Raw genomic sequence first — 16176 nt, 5'->3', positions numbered from 1 at the left:
TTCTCAGCGACAGGAGCCAATCCGGTTCCAGTGTGGGCCCGTGCGTGCGCGTGCATGAGTTCGTGCGTGCGCGGGGACGATTGTACGCGTGGGTGGGTTGGTGCGCCTGCGTGAGTAGTTCGTGCGCGTGCGCATGAGTGCGTGCGCCTGCGCGCTTCAGTGCGGCTTCTGTCACGTGCCGCCCAGGAGCCTAACCCGAGGGGAACGCGGGACCCGGAGGAGGCGCCGGCTTGGGTCGTGCTGGTGACACGGCGAGGACCGGCAGACCCCACGGGCCACCCGAGGCCGCGGGCGTCGGGACGCGGGCGACGGGCAGCGCCTTGGACGGCGGCTGCGGTGCGCCCTGGCTGAGCCGCGCCCGCCCCGCGCAGCCGGGCCGCGCCGCTGCCGTCGGGCGTGGAGCGCGCGGTGCGCCGCCTTCTCGCGTGGGACTCTGGAGATCCGCGCTTGCTCCTCCGGGGATGGTGAGTGTGGCTGCCGCGGGACCGCGGCCCTGGAGGGCGAGTCTGGCCGAGGGGCGGACCGCCCCCGGGGCCTGGGCCCAGGGCTGGGGAGGCGGCCCCGGAGCGGACTCCGGGTCCTGTGTCTTGGGTAGGGGGAGCGCACGTTCCGGTGGCAGCCCTGGGAATGGTCGGCGGGAGGGAGGCGCCTGCTGGAAACCGCTGATGGAGCTCCCGGGTAGGGCAGTGGGTGGACTTCCGAGACACCCACCCCTCCGCACCCCCGCCCCGGGCCGACCAGACTTGTTTCTGTTACTTATCACGGGCTGTGCAGATCGGCCGGGAGCAGTCTGTCCGGTGTGACCTCGAGTGGCCTAAAGCACAGGGGTGCGGGGCGGGGGTGGGGGCCTGGGACTCTGGGGCGCTAGGACATTCTTGGGGGGGGTGTGATGGAAATGTTCTTCGGGCGAGGACACAGACGTTCCTCGCAGCGATTTGGTGAGGTCGCGAGTGTGCATACGTGTGTCAGAGATCATCGACCGCGTTAACAGTTCATTTCATTGTGCCTAATGTCAACCGCAAGAATTTTCTTTTCTTTTCTTTTTTTTTTGGACGAAATCTGCCCGAGTAGGTGAGCCTTCTCCCAAATTGCCAGGAAGCTTGGCGCTGGCATTCTGACTCACTGCGGCGGACTTTTCCATGAACTTTTGTTCTGTGAACGGAGCCCTGTTGTCTCCAGCCCCCAGTGGCCTCAGATACACGACTTCTGCGCTCGCATTCCGAGTTGCCCTGAAGGGACCGTGTGGACGGGGTGATCTCTGCGACGGGTTTTGGTAGCTCCCTGGTCGGGTCACGCACGTCTGTAAGAGCACCTTTCCTTGGGCTGGGCGGCTTCCCATCCGCGGAGAGGTGACTGTTAGTGGACCCACCCCTTCATCCCACCTTCTAGATGGATCCCGCGGCTCCTGGAAAAGACGGGGTGTCTTGGCAGAGGATTCTAGACCAAGACGTGCACATGTGAAAGGATCTCAGGCTTCAGAATTCTGGCCCCAAAGAGAAAACTCGGTTATCTCACAAGCACAGCCGGCAGGGTGGGAGCCAGCAAGGCCCATGCCGGTGCCGGAGAGGCGTTTCTGTTTGGTCTTACGGACACAGGCCAGGAAGACGCAAAGAGGCCTCAGCTCTCAGGCTGTGTGTTGTGCTGTGTGCCGAGCACGAGTCCCCGGCCTGCTGCCTGCCCGCTTCATCTGCCAGCTGCCCAAGCCTGGGTTGCGCCCCCCTTTGGTCTCAGGCGCTGGACTGTTGGCTCCAACAAGGCCGGTCTGGGTTGTCCTTGGACTGTGATGGGCCTGTCCTGTCTAGTCAGTGCGGCATCCCCGGGGCCCCTACTGCCGGTGCTTTGCTGGTGGCCGCTGCCAGCGGCCTGGGTTCCAGGGCAAGCACGTGGCCACCAGAGAGGTGGGACAGTGACGGGGGCTCCACCCTGGGTTCGAGCCGCCTGTCCCTGGGAGCCCAGCTGTGCAGGTTAAATGAGCTGGTGGAGGTTTTAGCCCAGGGCCCACTGCACACAGCAGGTCCCCTGCGAATGGCAATCTGTGCCCTGCTCCCCAGGCTGGGATTGGTTCTTCCTTGTCCCTCCTTCCTGGCCACCCTGCTCTCTCTTAGAAGGGACACTTTGCCTCTGCTCCAGAGGCCTGTGCTGGATCTGTGAGAAAACCCAGGCCCACAGCTTCCGGGTGGCAGTACTCTGTCTCCCTGAGGCATGCTCTTGACTTTGCACATTTGGCCCTGTTTCTTATGTGCATCATCCAGGAGTGTGCTTGTCCAGACAGCGGTGGCGGGGGGGCACCGAAAGCAGGGCCCCACAGCCCTACCCTGGCGGCTCTGCAGTCCTCGCCCCGCATATCTGGTGGTGGTAGCACGTTGTGCTTAGTAACAACTGGAGTGGCAGGGAGACCAGTGTTTGTTCCTCGTGGGGCCAGCTACGGGTTCCTTCGTAGGGATGGCGATATGCAGCCCCTGAATTCGACTCCTGCGCAGTGTTCAGGGGAGGGCGGTTAGACCCCTTGTTCCAGAGAGTTCCATGGTGGAGATCTGTGATGCTCGGGTCCCTCTGCTTCCTGACTTTCCCAGACACCAGAAAGAAGGAGGCTGGGGTGGTCCCAGCTGAGCTGCCTTTGGTGGGGGACCGCAGAGGCTTCTGTGCCCCACCCCTGCGGCCAGCTCCCTGGGCCCAGGGTGGGAGGAGGAGCGAGCCCTTCTCCTCTGCTCCCGCCTCTCCATGAGCTCAGATGGGAGGCTGTCCGGGGTGGACAGGATGTGCCGGCAATCCCCATGTGGCTGGGGACTGGGTGGGGGAGGAGAGGCCTTACTCTCGGGGAAGACTGTAGGGATCCGCACCTGAGGAGGGTCCAGACGCTGGGCAGGGCCGATCCTGGGGTTCACCCCCCACCCTCCCAGCCCGCTGCCCACTAAGCACGGCCAGATGTGTATTCTTGTGGGGCTCCAGCCCTTCCCCGATCTCCAGGTCCTGCAGTGAGTGAGGCTGCCCGCCCGCTCACTGGGCTGGGTTCTGAGCTGCTGCAGCTGGGCCCAGGCCAGGAGGTCAGTTCCTGCTCCCAGCGGGTGGCGAGGGGTAGCTCCTGGCATTAGACTCAGGGCCAGAGGCCTAGGGTGGGAGCTCCTGAGGAAGAGGTGAACCTCCAGGGACTCGGATTCACTGGGTCCCAAGACAGTGGCTCCTCAGAGGCTCCCTTGTCCGTCTTTAGGACTGGGAGGCATTTCTTTCCAGTGGAGGCCTGCTGGTGGAAGCTTTCCCATTGAGTGGATCCCGCCCCTCATTCGTATCCTCAGGACCTGACTTGGCTTCTTTGAGTCCCCAGAAGTGTCAGAAGTGTCTCTGCTTTTTTGGGGATTCTTGGACTGGCTTTCAGGGTTGGAGGGATGGGTCAGGAGGTGGGGGGAGTGTGCGAGGCCGGGGCGGGTGCACCCCATGCGGGGAGTGGGAGAGGCTGGTGCCCCGGGCTCCGCTCTCTGAAGCTCTTCTGCCTCCAGACACTCAGGGTTCTCTCTCTGCAGAGCAGGGACCTTGATGGAGGAGCCTCTGGGCTTGTTGGAATGGGGAGCACAGGAGCAGAGGCCTGGAGAGGCCAGGAGGAGCGAGTCCACCACCTGGGGATTGGTTGCCAAGAAATGCATTTGGGGGTCAGCCCACCCCAGGGTGGTCCTTCAGCCCTTGCTCTGGGTTGACCAGGGTAAGGAAGAGCAAGTTCAGGGTTTGCAGGTGGAATGCCAGGCACCAACTGGGCCAGCAGGAGAGGCTGGAGGTACCGCCGCACCCTGGGTGGGCCAGCTGGTGGTTCTGTTAGCCAGCTCCCTCCTAGCCCTCTCCCTGCTTTCTGCAGATGGGGGCCTTACCCCAGCCTGGGCCACTGGTGCCTCTGCCCTGGTCTGTCCTTGGGCCTATGTAATGAGCAGGTTCCCCCAGAGCTTCCCTGCCATGGGGCTGGGGTCCCAGGCTGGACACCTGGAGCCCAAGACAGGCCTCTTCGGGGACTGGCTGGAGGTGGGCAGGGGGCAGTCAGGGAGCCTCTGACCCAGCCCTAGTTGAGCTGTCTCTTGGGAGGGGCTCCAGCCTATTGCTGGGCATTGGGTAGGTACCAAGTTCAGGGAGGCCAGCCCCAGCCCCGCGTCAGAGAGGGTGGGAGAGGGAGGGGCATTCTGGACAGGTGGCAGGAGGAGAAGCAGCGGCCGTACCCAGGGGGCCTCTGTGTGGACACGCTGTGTTCCACGACAGGACCTGTATTAAGCAGCACATGGAAACTGTTTCCAGGGGGACCAGAGAGCCCTGAATGGGTGAGAAAGGGCATAGGCTTTAACCAAGAGGACAGGGCAGCTGACCAAAGCTCCATTAGGCAGAGGGGTGGTTACCCTACCAGGAGAGGGACCACTCCAGAGGTGTAGATGGACCATTTGGGAGAGGGAGCTCCCCAGAGGTGTAGACGGATCAGCCAGGAGAGGAGCACAAATGCCAGAGGACAGAGCAGGTCGGGTGGGTGGGGCATAGCTTGGGAAGGCGACCATCTGGGTGGGCTGTTCGTCGCCGACGGGGCCTCACTGTGGAGCAGGTGCAGACAGGACAGAAGGCAGGAAGCCTTGCTCAGTGCACGTTATAAAATGTTTATTGATATACATTTATTGTCTTCTATAAAACTTGCATTGGCTACACAGGGCCCCTGTGCTTGGAGGTGGAGCCAGGGCCCACTCCTGGGTGAGGACTGGAGCCCAGAGACTCCTGGACAGTGGGCCAAGGTTCGAGAACCAGGTGCACAGCAGCATGGACATGCTGTGCTCTGGGAGGCTGCCCAGGGGCTGGCCTGCAGGGAGTAGGAACTGAGAGTGACCTGCCCCAGCTGCCCGAGGCCGCTTCTCGTCTAGCTGCTTGCCATGACCGGAAACTCCCCCATCAAAGTCACCAAAGGATTCAGGGCAGGGATGTTGGGTGCAGAAGGACGGAACTACGAGGCAGGTTAGCCGGAACTCTCTTCCAGGTAGCACCGTCCGTTCAGCTTGGCTCGCCAGTACTGCCTTGAGGGGGCGGAAGGGAGCGAACAGGTGCCCTGACGGGGGCAGAGCTGCAGCCCCGCGGGGGAGCAGTGGTGCTGGCTACATTGCTTTCAAGGAGGCCTGATTGAAAGGGGTAGGAGGGGGAGGGGGCTGGCTGACCCCTCGTCCCCTCCTTTGCTGACCAGCTTCTGGCCACGGAGGAGAATGGCAGGGGAAGCTTGGCCCGGCCAGAGGGCCTGCATGTAGGTGGCTGCTCGGTCTCCCGGCCAGCCACCCCAGAGCCTCCAGCCCACGGAGAAGGAGGCACGAGGAGCCCGAGCAGACCTTCCGCCCTGCACCTGGGCCCTGTGGCCGCGGCCCAGCTCCTGTCTCGGCAGCAGAGGATCTCTGGAGGCTACGGCCCCTGCCGCCCAGCTGGCACCTGCCTCTCAGGACGCGTTCCCGGTGGGGCACTGCATCTCCATGGTGACTGTGTTGGGCGTGCCGCCCCCGGCTTCCCCCAGCTCGGCACCGTCCCGCAGGGCCCGCTGGAAGACCACCCGGAGAGGCTCCCACAGCCGCTGGGACTTGTCCCTCCCCGCCAGGAAGTAGACGACGGGCTTGGCGCTGCTGTGGATGCAGATGCAGAGGTCGGTGACGTACTCAGGGAAGGGGGCCGGGATCTGGAAGACCCAGAAGAGGAACCAGTCGATCCCCAGGTAGATGGAGGACACGAGAAACACGGACACCATGGCCAGGATGACGTGGTTGAGCTTGGCAGAGCGCTGGCGTCGCCGGGCCCGGCATTCCACGTGCAGGATGAGCAGCAGACAGGGCAGCACCATGAGCGGGCAGAAGACGAGGAACAGCAGGATGCCCAGGAAGGTGTCCATGCGCCCACAGGCGCTGCCGGAGCCCCGTGAGGCCAGGAACACGCAGCAGTAGTGGTGGACGCCGGTGACCAGAAGCGACAGGGTCCAGAGCAGGGCGCACACCACGGCCGACAGGCGCTTGGGCCGGCGGCGCCAGTACCAGACGGGGAAGACGACGGACAGGCAGCGCTCCGAGCTCACGGCGGGCAGGAGGCTCACGCCGGCCACGAACGTGCAGAGCCCCACGACCCTGGTCACGGCGCGGACGTAGTCGGCGAATGTGCCCAGGAAGCCGCCCGTGTTCAGGATGGAAAACACAGCCTTGCTGAAGAGGTAGCCGACATCGGCGCCGGCCAGGTGCAGGAAGTACACGGAGAAGGGGCTCCGCTTGATGGAGAAGCCGAAAAACCAGAGGACCAGCCCGTTGCCCACCAGGCCGCACAGACAGAGGAGCAGGAAGATGTAGTTCATGATGGCGGGCGGCGGCAGCATGGTGATCTGCTTGATGGTCAGGAAGCCGCGGCTGTAGAGCTCAGGGGCCTCACTCATGTCAGGACACATCTGGGCGGGTGCAGAGGGGGAGACACCTGTGATGCGGGCCGGGCCCCGCCCCCAGACCTGCACCTGTGTCCCAGCTGATCACGGGGGGTGAAGCCAACGAACTGGCTGGAACTAGAGCAGAAGTTCCAGCCCTGCTCCCACCTAGTGCCCCTGCTCTGTGTCCCCAAGTCTGCAGCTCGCGGCCTGTAGGAGCCAGAGCAGAGACCGTCAGACAGAATAGAGGCCCGGGACGGCCCACCTGTGGGAAGAGACTCGTCCAGAGGTGTCTGTGTCACGAAAGATACGAACCACGGAAGAACCTTTCCAGGTTGAGGGACCGTGGTGAGCCATGGCCAGTAGATACGACACCTAGATTTCAGAGCGGCCCTACGGGTCACTGTGAAGGCTGCTAGCGGGGTGACGGGGAAACGCTCGCCTGCGCCGGGTATCCTCGTGTTGCACCAGCGTTAGATTTTCTGAGTTGGAAGATGCCCTGTGGCCCTGTACGGGAAGCTCCTTGTTCTCAGAGGCCCCAGGCTATTCGGGGTAAAAGGGGGCTTGATGTCTGCAATTTACTTTCCAACAGTTCTGGGAAAGAGTCTGTCTTGGGAGGCATCGAGAGAAAACACAGGCGCCAAAGGCCACCTGCTGGTGAAGGACACACACGTCTGCACTGCACTGTCCGTGCAAATTTTCTGTGCATTTGCCAGTTTTCACACCAAAATGTGAAAATATTTATTTCAAAAAAGTAGAATAAAATAATTGAAAAGGTGGACCCTGGCCCTCACTGGAGTGGGAGCCTGCCCTGTCACGGGATCAGAGAGACAGAGGGATGTAGAAGTGACCCCTGCAGGGCTGGGGTGACCCTGGGTGTCTGGATCGTGAGGGATCTGGGTGTGGCCCAGCCCCTCCCCCTCCAGGAGGTGGAGACTTGTGGTGCTCTGGGGAGGCATTCTGATGCTCGAACAGTCTGGCCGACCGAGGGCACGGGGCTATCTTGCCTGCAGGGTCTGGGCCGGGGATGAATGCGTGAACCCGGGCCTGGAGCAAGACACTGGTTTGGGGGGCGTGCACATAGCAGCACCTGTCCCGAGCACAGTGGCAGCTGCTCTGTCCAGCTGGTGGGTGCTGGGGGGCGGGAGGGGGCAGCGGACACGGGACCGTGGGCTGAGTGGCCCGTCCGTCATCCTTCCCCCTCCCCAGAGAAGCCAGGAAACCCTAGATCGTGATGTGAACTCCCCTGATCTTTAAATGTTCGCATTTAAAAACATCGTGTGGGCCAAACATCACACATCCACAAGCTGGATTCCTTCTCAGGCTGTCACTTTGAGCTCCCATTCCAAGCGACAGGGCTGCGCAGAGCACAGGAGAGCACTCCCCTCCTTCGGCCGGGCAGACGTCACTCGTCCATCCAGCACTCCCTCCCACAGAGCCTGGGCCTGACACCCCCACCCTAGTCCCTGGCAGACCCCCCCCCCCCCCCCCCCCCAGTCAGGCGGGCTATCGGTTCCCATTGCTCAGGACTTTCCCCAAGAGGAAACAAACGGAAAGGTTTTTGAGGCTGGAACATTCCACCGCCTTCCAGATGGTCCTCAGCTTTGCCAGGTACCCCATAACGGGGGGAGGGGGTTCTGTCAAGGGAGTCTGCAAGCAGAGACTGGAGGTGTTGGCAAGACTTCGGGGAGACTGTGAGGTCCAGGCAAGCACGCGAAGGGGGTCTTCTATACCAGGCGCGCTTGTTGGCTCAGCATCTCTGTCCGTCAGCCTCCAAACCCCTTAGCTCGCTCTTTGCTCAGCCTTTCCTCTTGGTGGCTTTGACCACTTTGGGCCGCGGAGCAGTGGTCCCCAAGACCCAGTGCCCAGACAAGCCCATGCCGAGGGATCTCTCAGAGCTCCTCACAGGCTGGAAAAAGTCTGCAGTTCCCTCCCCTCCCCGGAGTCAGAGCAGGAGGGCTGGTGAGTCACTGGGCGTGTAGCTACCACCCCAGCCACATGCGGCCTTGGAAAATGCCTCTTCTCAGCCCGGCTCCCCTCCCTGGGCTCTGCCTTTTCTCTGGGGATTTCTGGAGACTTCTCCCCAGCTGGTCCCGTCTCTTCCTCCCGTGGCTGCTGCTCTACAGTGGTCACCAAGGGAGAAGACCAAGGGCCACAGGCCCTGGGCAAGAGTCCAGGCTCTGTTCCGAGCTCTGGGCTCATCCCAGTCGAGGTACCGTGCTGTCGTGAGCCTCCGTTTTCTCTGATGTGGAGGAAGTTGTACCAGATGAACTCAGAAGGGCCTTCCAATGTGGAGCGAGCTTTGCCCAGGATTGAGAAGGGGGCTCCGGAGTTTTCCAGGAGCTCAGAGAAGTAGGGGGCTGGCAAGGGCAGAAGGGGTGGGTTGGCTTGATGCCTTGTTGGGGTCTTGGCCACAGCCGGTGCCGAAATGTAAACCATGACTACCAGACCCTGGCCTTCAGCAGCTTGGGCAGGGTGGCCCAGCGCCTGTGATGCTCTGTGGGACCCATGGCTTCAGGGACGCCTTGGAGCCCGCTCCTCCGGGTCTCCTGGCAGGGCCTGGCCCTGGGATATAGCTGACCCCCATCTCTTCAGGGAAGAGACGGAACAGGGCTGCTTGAGGGAGAAACGGCTCACACAGGGTATGCACGGCGAAGGGATTTGAGGCTGCTGGGGATGCTGGCGACCGGGGGGCCCTGGGAGCAGGGCTGGGGCACATCGCCCAGAGGGTCTCCTGCCCACCAGTGTGTCCTGAGACAGAGGATTGGTCTGCGTGGCAGAGTGCAGGGGGAGGGGACGCTGGGCTGAGCCCGCCTCTGCCACCCCACCCCTCCTCTGCCACCCCACCCTGCCCCACCGTGCCTGGAGCCCCCTCTGCTGCCCAGCAGCACTTGCCTTACTCCGGCTGCCCGGATGGGCCTCCCAGGAACAGTTCCCCACCATCTCCAGGCCTGGCGAGTCCAGACTTCTCACGGCTCTGCTCTCTGTGCGCTGGCCTGCACACTTCTGGCAAAGGCAGAAGGGGTGGCGTCAGGGCAGCGGTGTTCCCCACCCGCCTAGAAGGCCCCTCCACCTTCCAGCGCCCCTGCCCCAGCCCCCACAGCTGTCTCCTTAGAGGACAGGCCAGCAAGCAGGCACCTGGCTGCCTGAGAGGTGGGCTGTGCGGGGGCACAGGGTGGTCCTGCGGGGTCCAGGGTGGGTCATGTCTGTACACACTGCCCCCTCCTGCCCAGGCTCCTCGTTCACGTCTTTGTCACGGCCAAGATGCTTACTGCTGCTTGCTGGGGGAGAAGCCTCTGGCCTCACCCCTTCTTGCTTGGTCTGTGTGATTTCTGAAGCCAGGTGGCTTTTGGGCAGTTATGCTCACGCGCATTGGCCTTGCACGTCCTTTGTGCCAACCCACAGGGGCTCAGGGCTTCCCGGCAGGCAGTCCCAGCCGTAGGGTCAGGCCCCGTGTTTGTAACGCGCTACGGTGCAGGGTCTTCCCACAGTAGGTGACTGCAAGGCAGGACAGCCTGGTCAGCCGTCAGCATCACTGACCCCACCATCACCCCTGGGACAGCGACTCTCAGCCAGGAGCTGGACACCACGCCAGCCAGCCAGTGGCTATTGCCCCCTGCGGTCCTTGTTACCGGCTAGGAAGCAGGGATCATCGTTCCCCTATGACGGGGCCTCCGAGGCTCAGGGAGGTGTGGCCACCTGCCCAGGGGTCCCCTCGGTAACACCTGTGCCCACTGTAGCCCGGGAGATTTGCGTATCGTTGAGCCCCGAGGGGCTGCAGAGGAAGAACAGGTGGAAGGAGTTGGCCAGGAGAGCCCCGAAGCAGCCCTGGCCCCAGGCCGGAGGAAGGGCAGCATACTAAGCGGCGGCCCCAGGTCAGGAGGCCTGGGAGGGGTGACAGCCAGGGAGGGGGGCATCCCCACCTGACGGAGATAGCTCCATCCTGGCCAGGCAGAGCTTCTGGCTCCATGTGCCCCAGGTCCCCTTTGAATGGACTCCCGCTCCCCAATTTGAGCCCTGCCCCAGCAGACAAGCACGGAGCTGTCCCACTGTGTGGTTGGAGAAGCTGAGGCCAAGCTGTAGGCCACTGGCCATGCCCTCCTCGGCCAGCATCCCCCAGAAGTTCTTCCCGGCCCGCCGTGGCACGTGTCCCTCCGCTCCCTGAGCCAGCGTGGGACCCAGGCAGGCGCTCCTGTCGTCGGGTGGGGAAGGGTGGCCAATGGCGGCCTGCGACCCCTCTCTCGGACAGCGCGGCCATGTGCCCCGTGGTGTGGGCAAGTGTGCGTGTGCCTGGCGTGTGGGTCACAGTGCGGCATGCGGTGACAGCGGGGCGGGAGCCCTTGTACTCCAGAGGACGTGGGCGTGTCCAGTGCGGGCCACTGAGTGCGCATCTAGAGCCCACACCCCCTCCAGCCGGGCCACTGGCCCAGCCGCCTCGGACGGGCCTTCCCTGCGTGCTGGGGCTTGCCCAAGCTCTGCCTGCCCACGGGCTACCGGCTTTGCCCCCGGCCTTGCTGGTCCCCTGTGCCCCCCGCTCACAGTGCTCCCAGTCCCCCTGGCGGTCCTCCTGGTTGGATACCCCCCCCCGGGCCTGGGCCCTCGCGCATGTCCGGCCGCCAGCCTCGTCCTTTCTCCTCAGCCAGGTGGACCCCCCGCCGATACCCAGATGACCCCCAAGGGTGGCCGGCTGGGGCCAGGCGCGAAGTAAGGGCCCCCAGCTCACCTCTGCGGGTCGCTTCCATGGGTAGGTATCCCTAGTGTGTCTCTGAGCTTTTCTCCTGCCTTGCCTGGGGCAGTCCGAAGGGCTCGTGCCCCCTACAGAGATCTAGAAGCCAAGGGAGCCCAGAAGGGCTTTGAGAAGATACGTGTGCGACGTGTGTGTGGCACGTGTGTGAGCACGGGTGAGTGTGTGCGCTCCTCGGGCTGGGATCCGGCTTCTGCTAAAGCAGAGGACAAAAGCTGCCGGCTCCGTGCACTTCTGACCCTCCCTCCCAAGCGCCAGGCCTCCGAGGGCTCTGGCCACCTGTCCACCTCCTCTTTCAGCCCACCTCCCCCAACCCGCCCCCACACTTGCCGGGGACAGGTGAGGCTGTCCTCCGGAAGGCCCAGGTGGGCATAGCCAGACTGCAAGCCCCCAACCCTTCTTCCCAGCCCCTCTGTTCCCAGCTGTCGCCGGCTGCGCCCCACCACAGGGAGGCTGGGGTCCCCTGCTCACGGCTCAGCTGGAGGAGGCTAATCTGGGGACACCGGGGGCTGTCTCCTGGGAGGATGGGATGCAGCTGCTCCGCCTTCTGTGCCCAAGCTCCGCGCCGCTGAAGGGCGGCCGTGCAGCGAGCTCGCTGGCGGGCATGGGAGAGCCCTCTCTCTGCGCTTGGGACGCGGCCGGCTGGGTGTTCCTTCCCGCCCTTCCAGAAAGCAGACTTGGATGGCTGGCGTGGGGGGGGGGGGGGGCAGGGCGGGGCCCCCCCCCCCCCCCCCCAGTCAGGAGGACAGAGCAGGAGTTGGAAGTAGAGGAGGGTGTGGGGGTCGGGCACTGCCGCCAGGACAGGGACTCTCAGAGCCACGGGAGTGTGCCCGAGTCATCTCTGGAGCCTCAGGGTTCCTACTCGCAGCCACGTGATGTCTGGGGGCCGAGTGCCCTGACAGCACCCACCTCGTTCTCCCTCCCCGCCCGGCCTTCGCCCTGCAGCCCTGGTAGCCAGAAGGCCCTCCCCTGGGCCGCGGCCCGCCCGCCCCGGCACAGCTACCTGCAACTGTCCTGACCTTCTGAGGTCTTTCCTTCGCGGAGCACGACACTCGCCCCTGGCCGCGGATCCCCGGGGCAGCAGGCCAGCTCCGAGCACGGCCTGGAGCCTCGGAAAAGGCAAGCTCAGAGTCGAGGACAGCCCTTGCCTGCCTGCCTGCGGAGGAGATGGCTTGGGGAGCAGAACCCGCCCCAAACCCAATTCCAGGCCTGGAGGGAGGGGGAAGGGGAGGAGGAGGGGCTGAGCCAGGGCTGGGATGAAGCTTCGGGAAGGAATGCCCCGCTCAGGAGCCCCCCCCGCCCCCCCCCAGCCTCACTGGGAACTCATCTCCCTGCCTGGTGACGTCATGTTGGCAGGAGCACTGCTGCCGGAGTCCAGCTGTTCCTCTCCCTCGGTCCCGCAGCTCCTCGGGGCTGCCCTGGAGAAAGCACAGGGCTGGGCACTTGCTTGGTTCCTTCCTTCTGCTCCCGCTGGGCATTTCGGGGCATGCAGCCCCAGGAGGGGCAAGTCGCCTCCTATTCAGGGCCTGATACAGAGGAGCCAGGAGGTAGTGAGGCGAGGGCTCCCTGGAGAGAGAGTTGTAGGCACTTTTGAGAGGTAGGCTGAGCAGCAGGACAGTGGAGCCACCCAGGGGCCACCCCATCCCCCTTCCCACCTGGAATCTGCCTAGGGCCCCCTGCTGGTGTATGGAACTGGGAACCCCCTTTCCCTGGCCCTAATAGCAATCAGATGGCGCAAGCGGAAAATCACAGCGCTTGCCTGGGGATGGGGGGGCGGTGCGGGTGGCGGGCTGTGCTTGCCTGCTCCGCGGGGGATGAGTCAGGCTTGCCCCCACCCTTTGAGCCTTCTCAGGGTCCTGGGGCAGTGAGCCAAAGCTTGAGGGGGCGATGCAGGAGTCTCAGGGGTGGCTGCGAGGTCGGGGGTGGTGCAGAGTGGCTTCCTAGGGAAGGCCCCCGCCCCTTGCCCTATACCAACTTTCTCATGCCCCCTGGAGCCCAAGGGAATTCCCCGCAGTGCTTTCCCTGTGGGAGCAAATGGTGCCCAGCTTGGGGTGGGGTGGGCATCTGGAAGAGGACCCAGAAATAGAGCTTCCCTTGCACTTGCCCTGGGAGCTCCAGGCCTCCGGCCCCTGGAGGAACCCGATGTCCCTGCCCAAGTGCCACCGCAGAGTGCGTTTGTTCCCCGCAGGGTGCGGCTGGTCCTCTGGGGCCTTTAAGGCAAGCGGGAGGGGAGGGCTCTAGGACGCTGAAGCTCTTGGCCACGCCTGGCGGAGAGGGAGCCTGGGCAGGGAGCAGTGGTGACCCTCCCCTCCTCTCGGGGCAGGCCAGCTGGGGCCCAGCTGGGCTGCTTGTTTACGTGGGGAGGTGGGGGTGGGGGAGGCCGGGGGAGGCCGAATCCAGGCAAGTTCCAAGTGTAATTGCTTTTGGACACTTAAAAGGAATCGTGTGAAGGCAGCAGCTCTGAGGTCCACGCCTTATTTGGTCTGGAAATTTGTTTCTTTCAAAACTAAGGAGAGGTGCTTGTAAATGGGAATGCCATCCTTGGGCTGAGTTTGCTGGGGTCCTCTCGCCACTCAGTGTCCCCAGCTGCTGTCCCCACGTGGAGCAGCATGTCAGGGCGAGGGGGACAGGTCTGGAGGCCGGGCTCCTGCAGGGACAGTGAGAGGGCCCCCAGCTGGGCTGGCTCGGAACCGTGGCCTCAGGCTCTGTGTGTGGGCCTGGCGGCACTCACCCGTTCATGCCCACCCTCCCACCACAAAGTGGAGGACCGTGCTGAGGTCACACAGCCATGGTCCCTGCTCTCTCACATCCTGTCCTCACGCTCTGAGCTGCTCCTACCCTGCCCTCCTCCTAGTAGAGAGGAACTTTATTTTTAATGGTCCCCTGCCACGGGGCCCGCCACACCCTACCCTACGCCCCCTCCTGGGGGTGCAGGCCAGGACCCTCCTCCGCTGGGGTCCCTAGGGGCAGGAGGCGGGTTCTGGCAGGGCTAGCTCACGACAGCGCCCATCTGGGGTCCACCATTGCCCAGCTGCTCCTGGATGAAGGGTGGGGTGTGGAACAGCCTGTGGCTCCTCCCGTGGTCCCTCCGACCCCACGAGGTTGCCCAGCCCCCAACGGAATATTCTACCACCGCAGATATTTACTGAGCATATGCTAAGTGCCAGGCACTGGGGCCCAGGCCGATGAACCTGACAGTCTGTGCCCTCAGGGAATAGAAGTCAGGCAGGGCGGCTCAGAGTCAGATGGCGCAAACAGGTGTAAAAGCACACCTGGACAGGGGGCCAAGTAGATCAGGATGATTTCTTTGAGGAGCAGATGATGGAGCCCATGGGAATGTCGGGCAGGGATGACTCCGGTGAGAACTGGAAGGGAGGCATCCCTAGCAGAGAAAATGGCACGAGCAAAGGCCCTGGGGTAGGGAGGCATGCGGCACAGGTGAGTTGGGGTAGATGAGACCCCAGCTGCCAGGCAGCTGTGAATAGCCCCTCCGGGCCCAGGACGTGGCCCTCCTTGTGATGACTTCACTTTTCTGCTGCCATTTGTGCCATGTGCTTGGAGGACAGGTGCAGGGCTGACTGACAACCCCAGCTGCCCCCTCCTGCATCCTGTGAGCCAGGACCTGCCTTAGTTCCATCATTCAGTCCTCACGGCATCCCGTTTTACAGATTCATTCAGCATGCACGTCCTGAACACCGACTGAGTGCCAGGCCCTGTGCTATGCTCAGGGAATCCACTGATGAATGAGACAGATCGTGATCCCTGCTGGCAAGGTGCCCGGGCTGTGGAAGTGAGGAAACGGATGCAGGGAGCAGCTCTGTGTCCCCCTCGGGCCCCCGCGTCCCCACTGCAGAGCCTGAGCCAGGGCCCGGTTCTGCCTCTGCAGGCCCGGTACTGGGCGGGGAGGTGTGGGGATTGAGGAGGAACGACCCAGAGCCCCAGGATCTCGTCCTGGCTCGCTTCTGATGAACCAAGGAAACTGGGCCTCAGTTCCCTCAGTTGTCCCATGGAGTTGGGGGGGGGCAGGGACCAGTGACCAGTTGATACCTTGCTCTGGTCACCCTTCATTCCAGCTCTTGAGGCTGGTTCTTTTTTCACAGAGGGCTACTGAGGTACATTTCACATACCAAACAGTTCACTTCTCTAAAGCACACAGTGGTTTTAGTACCTTCACAAAGTTGTGTAGCCATCACCACAGGCTCCTTCGGGAACAATCTGTCACCCTCAAAAGAAACGTGGTACCCATGAGCAGTCACTCCACATCCCCCTCCCCAGTCCCTGGTGACCAGGCATCTACTGTCTGTCTCCGGGGATTTGCCTGTTTTGGACATTTCATAGAAGTGGAATCACACACTTAGTTGCCTTTCTTATCTTGTTTATTCCATTCAGTAAAAGTCTTCAAGGTTCATCCACTTTGGGGGCACATGCCAGTGCTGTGTCGCTTCTTATGGTCATAGGCTGGTTCCTTAGGACCATGTGCTCTAGGACCTGTTCTCTTCCCCCTGACTAAGATCCTCCAAGAGACAAGGCCAGTGTAGATTTGGTCTGCATCTCCTGGGTTAACCCCTTTGCCCTTTTGGTTTCAGCTCTGGAGATTAAAAAAAAAAGGTCTCTCTGAGGTCTAGTTGGCTTTCCTGATGGGCAGGGGTGAGTGGGTTCCCTCCTCCTCTCCCCCTTCTCCAACCAGGCGGACTCTCAGTGATGGAAAGTGCACCTCGGGAATCTGTGCAGAAGCCTACCTACTCCTTTGTCTTGCATGTGGGCGATTATTCATTTCTTCATTCATGCATTTGTTCCTCCATCCGTCCACCCATCCATCCATTCTTATCTACATTTAACACATATTTACCGAACACCAGCAATGGTGCTGGGAAGAAATGGTGGATAAATCAGAACAGGAGGCGGGGAAGGGCTCATAGAAGAAACAACACAGAAATTCCGAGTGAGATCCATGCAGTGCAGAGAATTAGCAAGGATGGGGATCGAGAATGATGTGGCGAGAGGGTGGGGAGATGTAATTAATGTGAGCCTAAAATACTGA

At 62.7% G+C, this 16176-nt stretch overlaps 1 protein-coding gene and 1 long non-coding RNA gene across 6 annotated transcripts in view; one reads left to right on the top strand and one right to left on the bottom strand.

Moving 5' to 3' along the window:
- Positions 1-360: 360 nt before the first annotated feature.
- The window catches only part of LOC132017564 (uncharacterized), a 31017-nt gene continuing 15201 nt past the window's right edge, over positions 361-16176 (top strand). The window contains exon 1 of the long non-coding RNA XR_009404331.1: positions 361-464. This is a non-coding gene — a long non-coding RNA (uncharacterized LOC132017564). The remainder of the gene's footprint in view (positions 465-16176) is intronic.
- Positions 4588-12560, bottom strand: MRGPRF (MAS related GPR family member F). Of its 5 annotated transcripts, XM_059399320.1 has the most exons (5): positions 12139-12409; positions 11607-11796; positions 11115-11328; positions 9287-9397; positions 4588-6418 (listed from the first exon to the last, which is right to left on the bottom strand). In XM_059399320.1, exons 4-5 carry the CDS (start codon positions 9332-9334, stop codon positions 5435-5437), a joined length of 1032 nt encoding a protein of 343 aa, XP_059255303.1. In that variant the 5' UTR covers positions 9335-9397; positions 11115-11328; positions 11607-11796; positions 12139-12409; the 3' UTR covers positions 4588-5434. The 5 variants fall into 5 exon arrangements, with proteins under 5 accessions (XP_059255303.1, XP_059255312.1, XP_059255290.1 ...); XM_059399329.1 differs by lacking the exons at positions 11115-11328; positions 11607-11796; positions 12139-12409 and adding an exon at positions 12471-12560; XM_059399307.1 differs by lacking the exons at positions 11115-11328; positions 11607-11796.

The sequence above is a fragment of the Mustela nigripes genome, chromosome 1 (genome assembly GCF_022355385.1).
Source record: "Mustela nigripes isolate SB6536 chromosome 1, MUSNIG.SB6536, whole genome shotgun sequence".
In the NCBI taxonomy this organism is placed as follows: domain Eukaryota; kingdom Metazoa; phylum Chordata; class Mammalia; order Carnivora; family Mustelidae; genus Mustela; species Mustela nigripes.
This window is presented reverse-complemented; position numbering and strand designations above follow the sequence as displayed.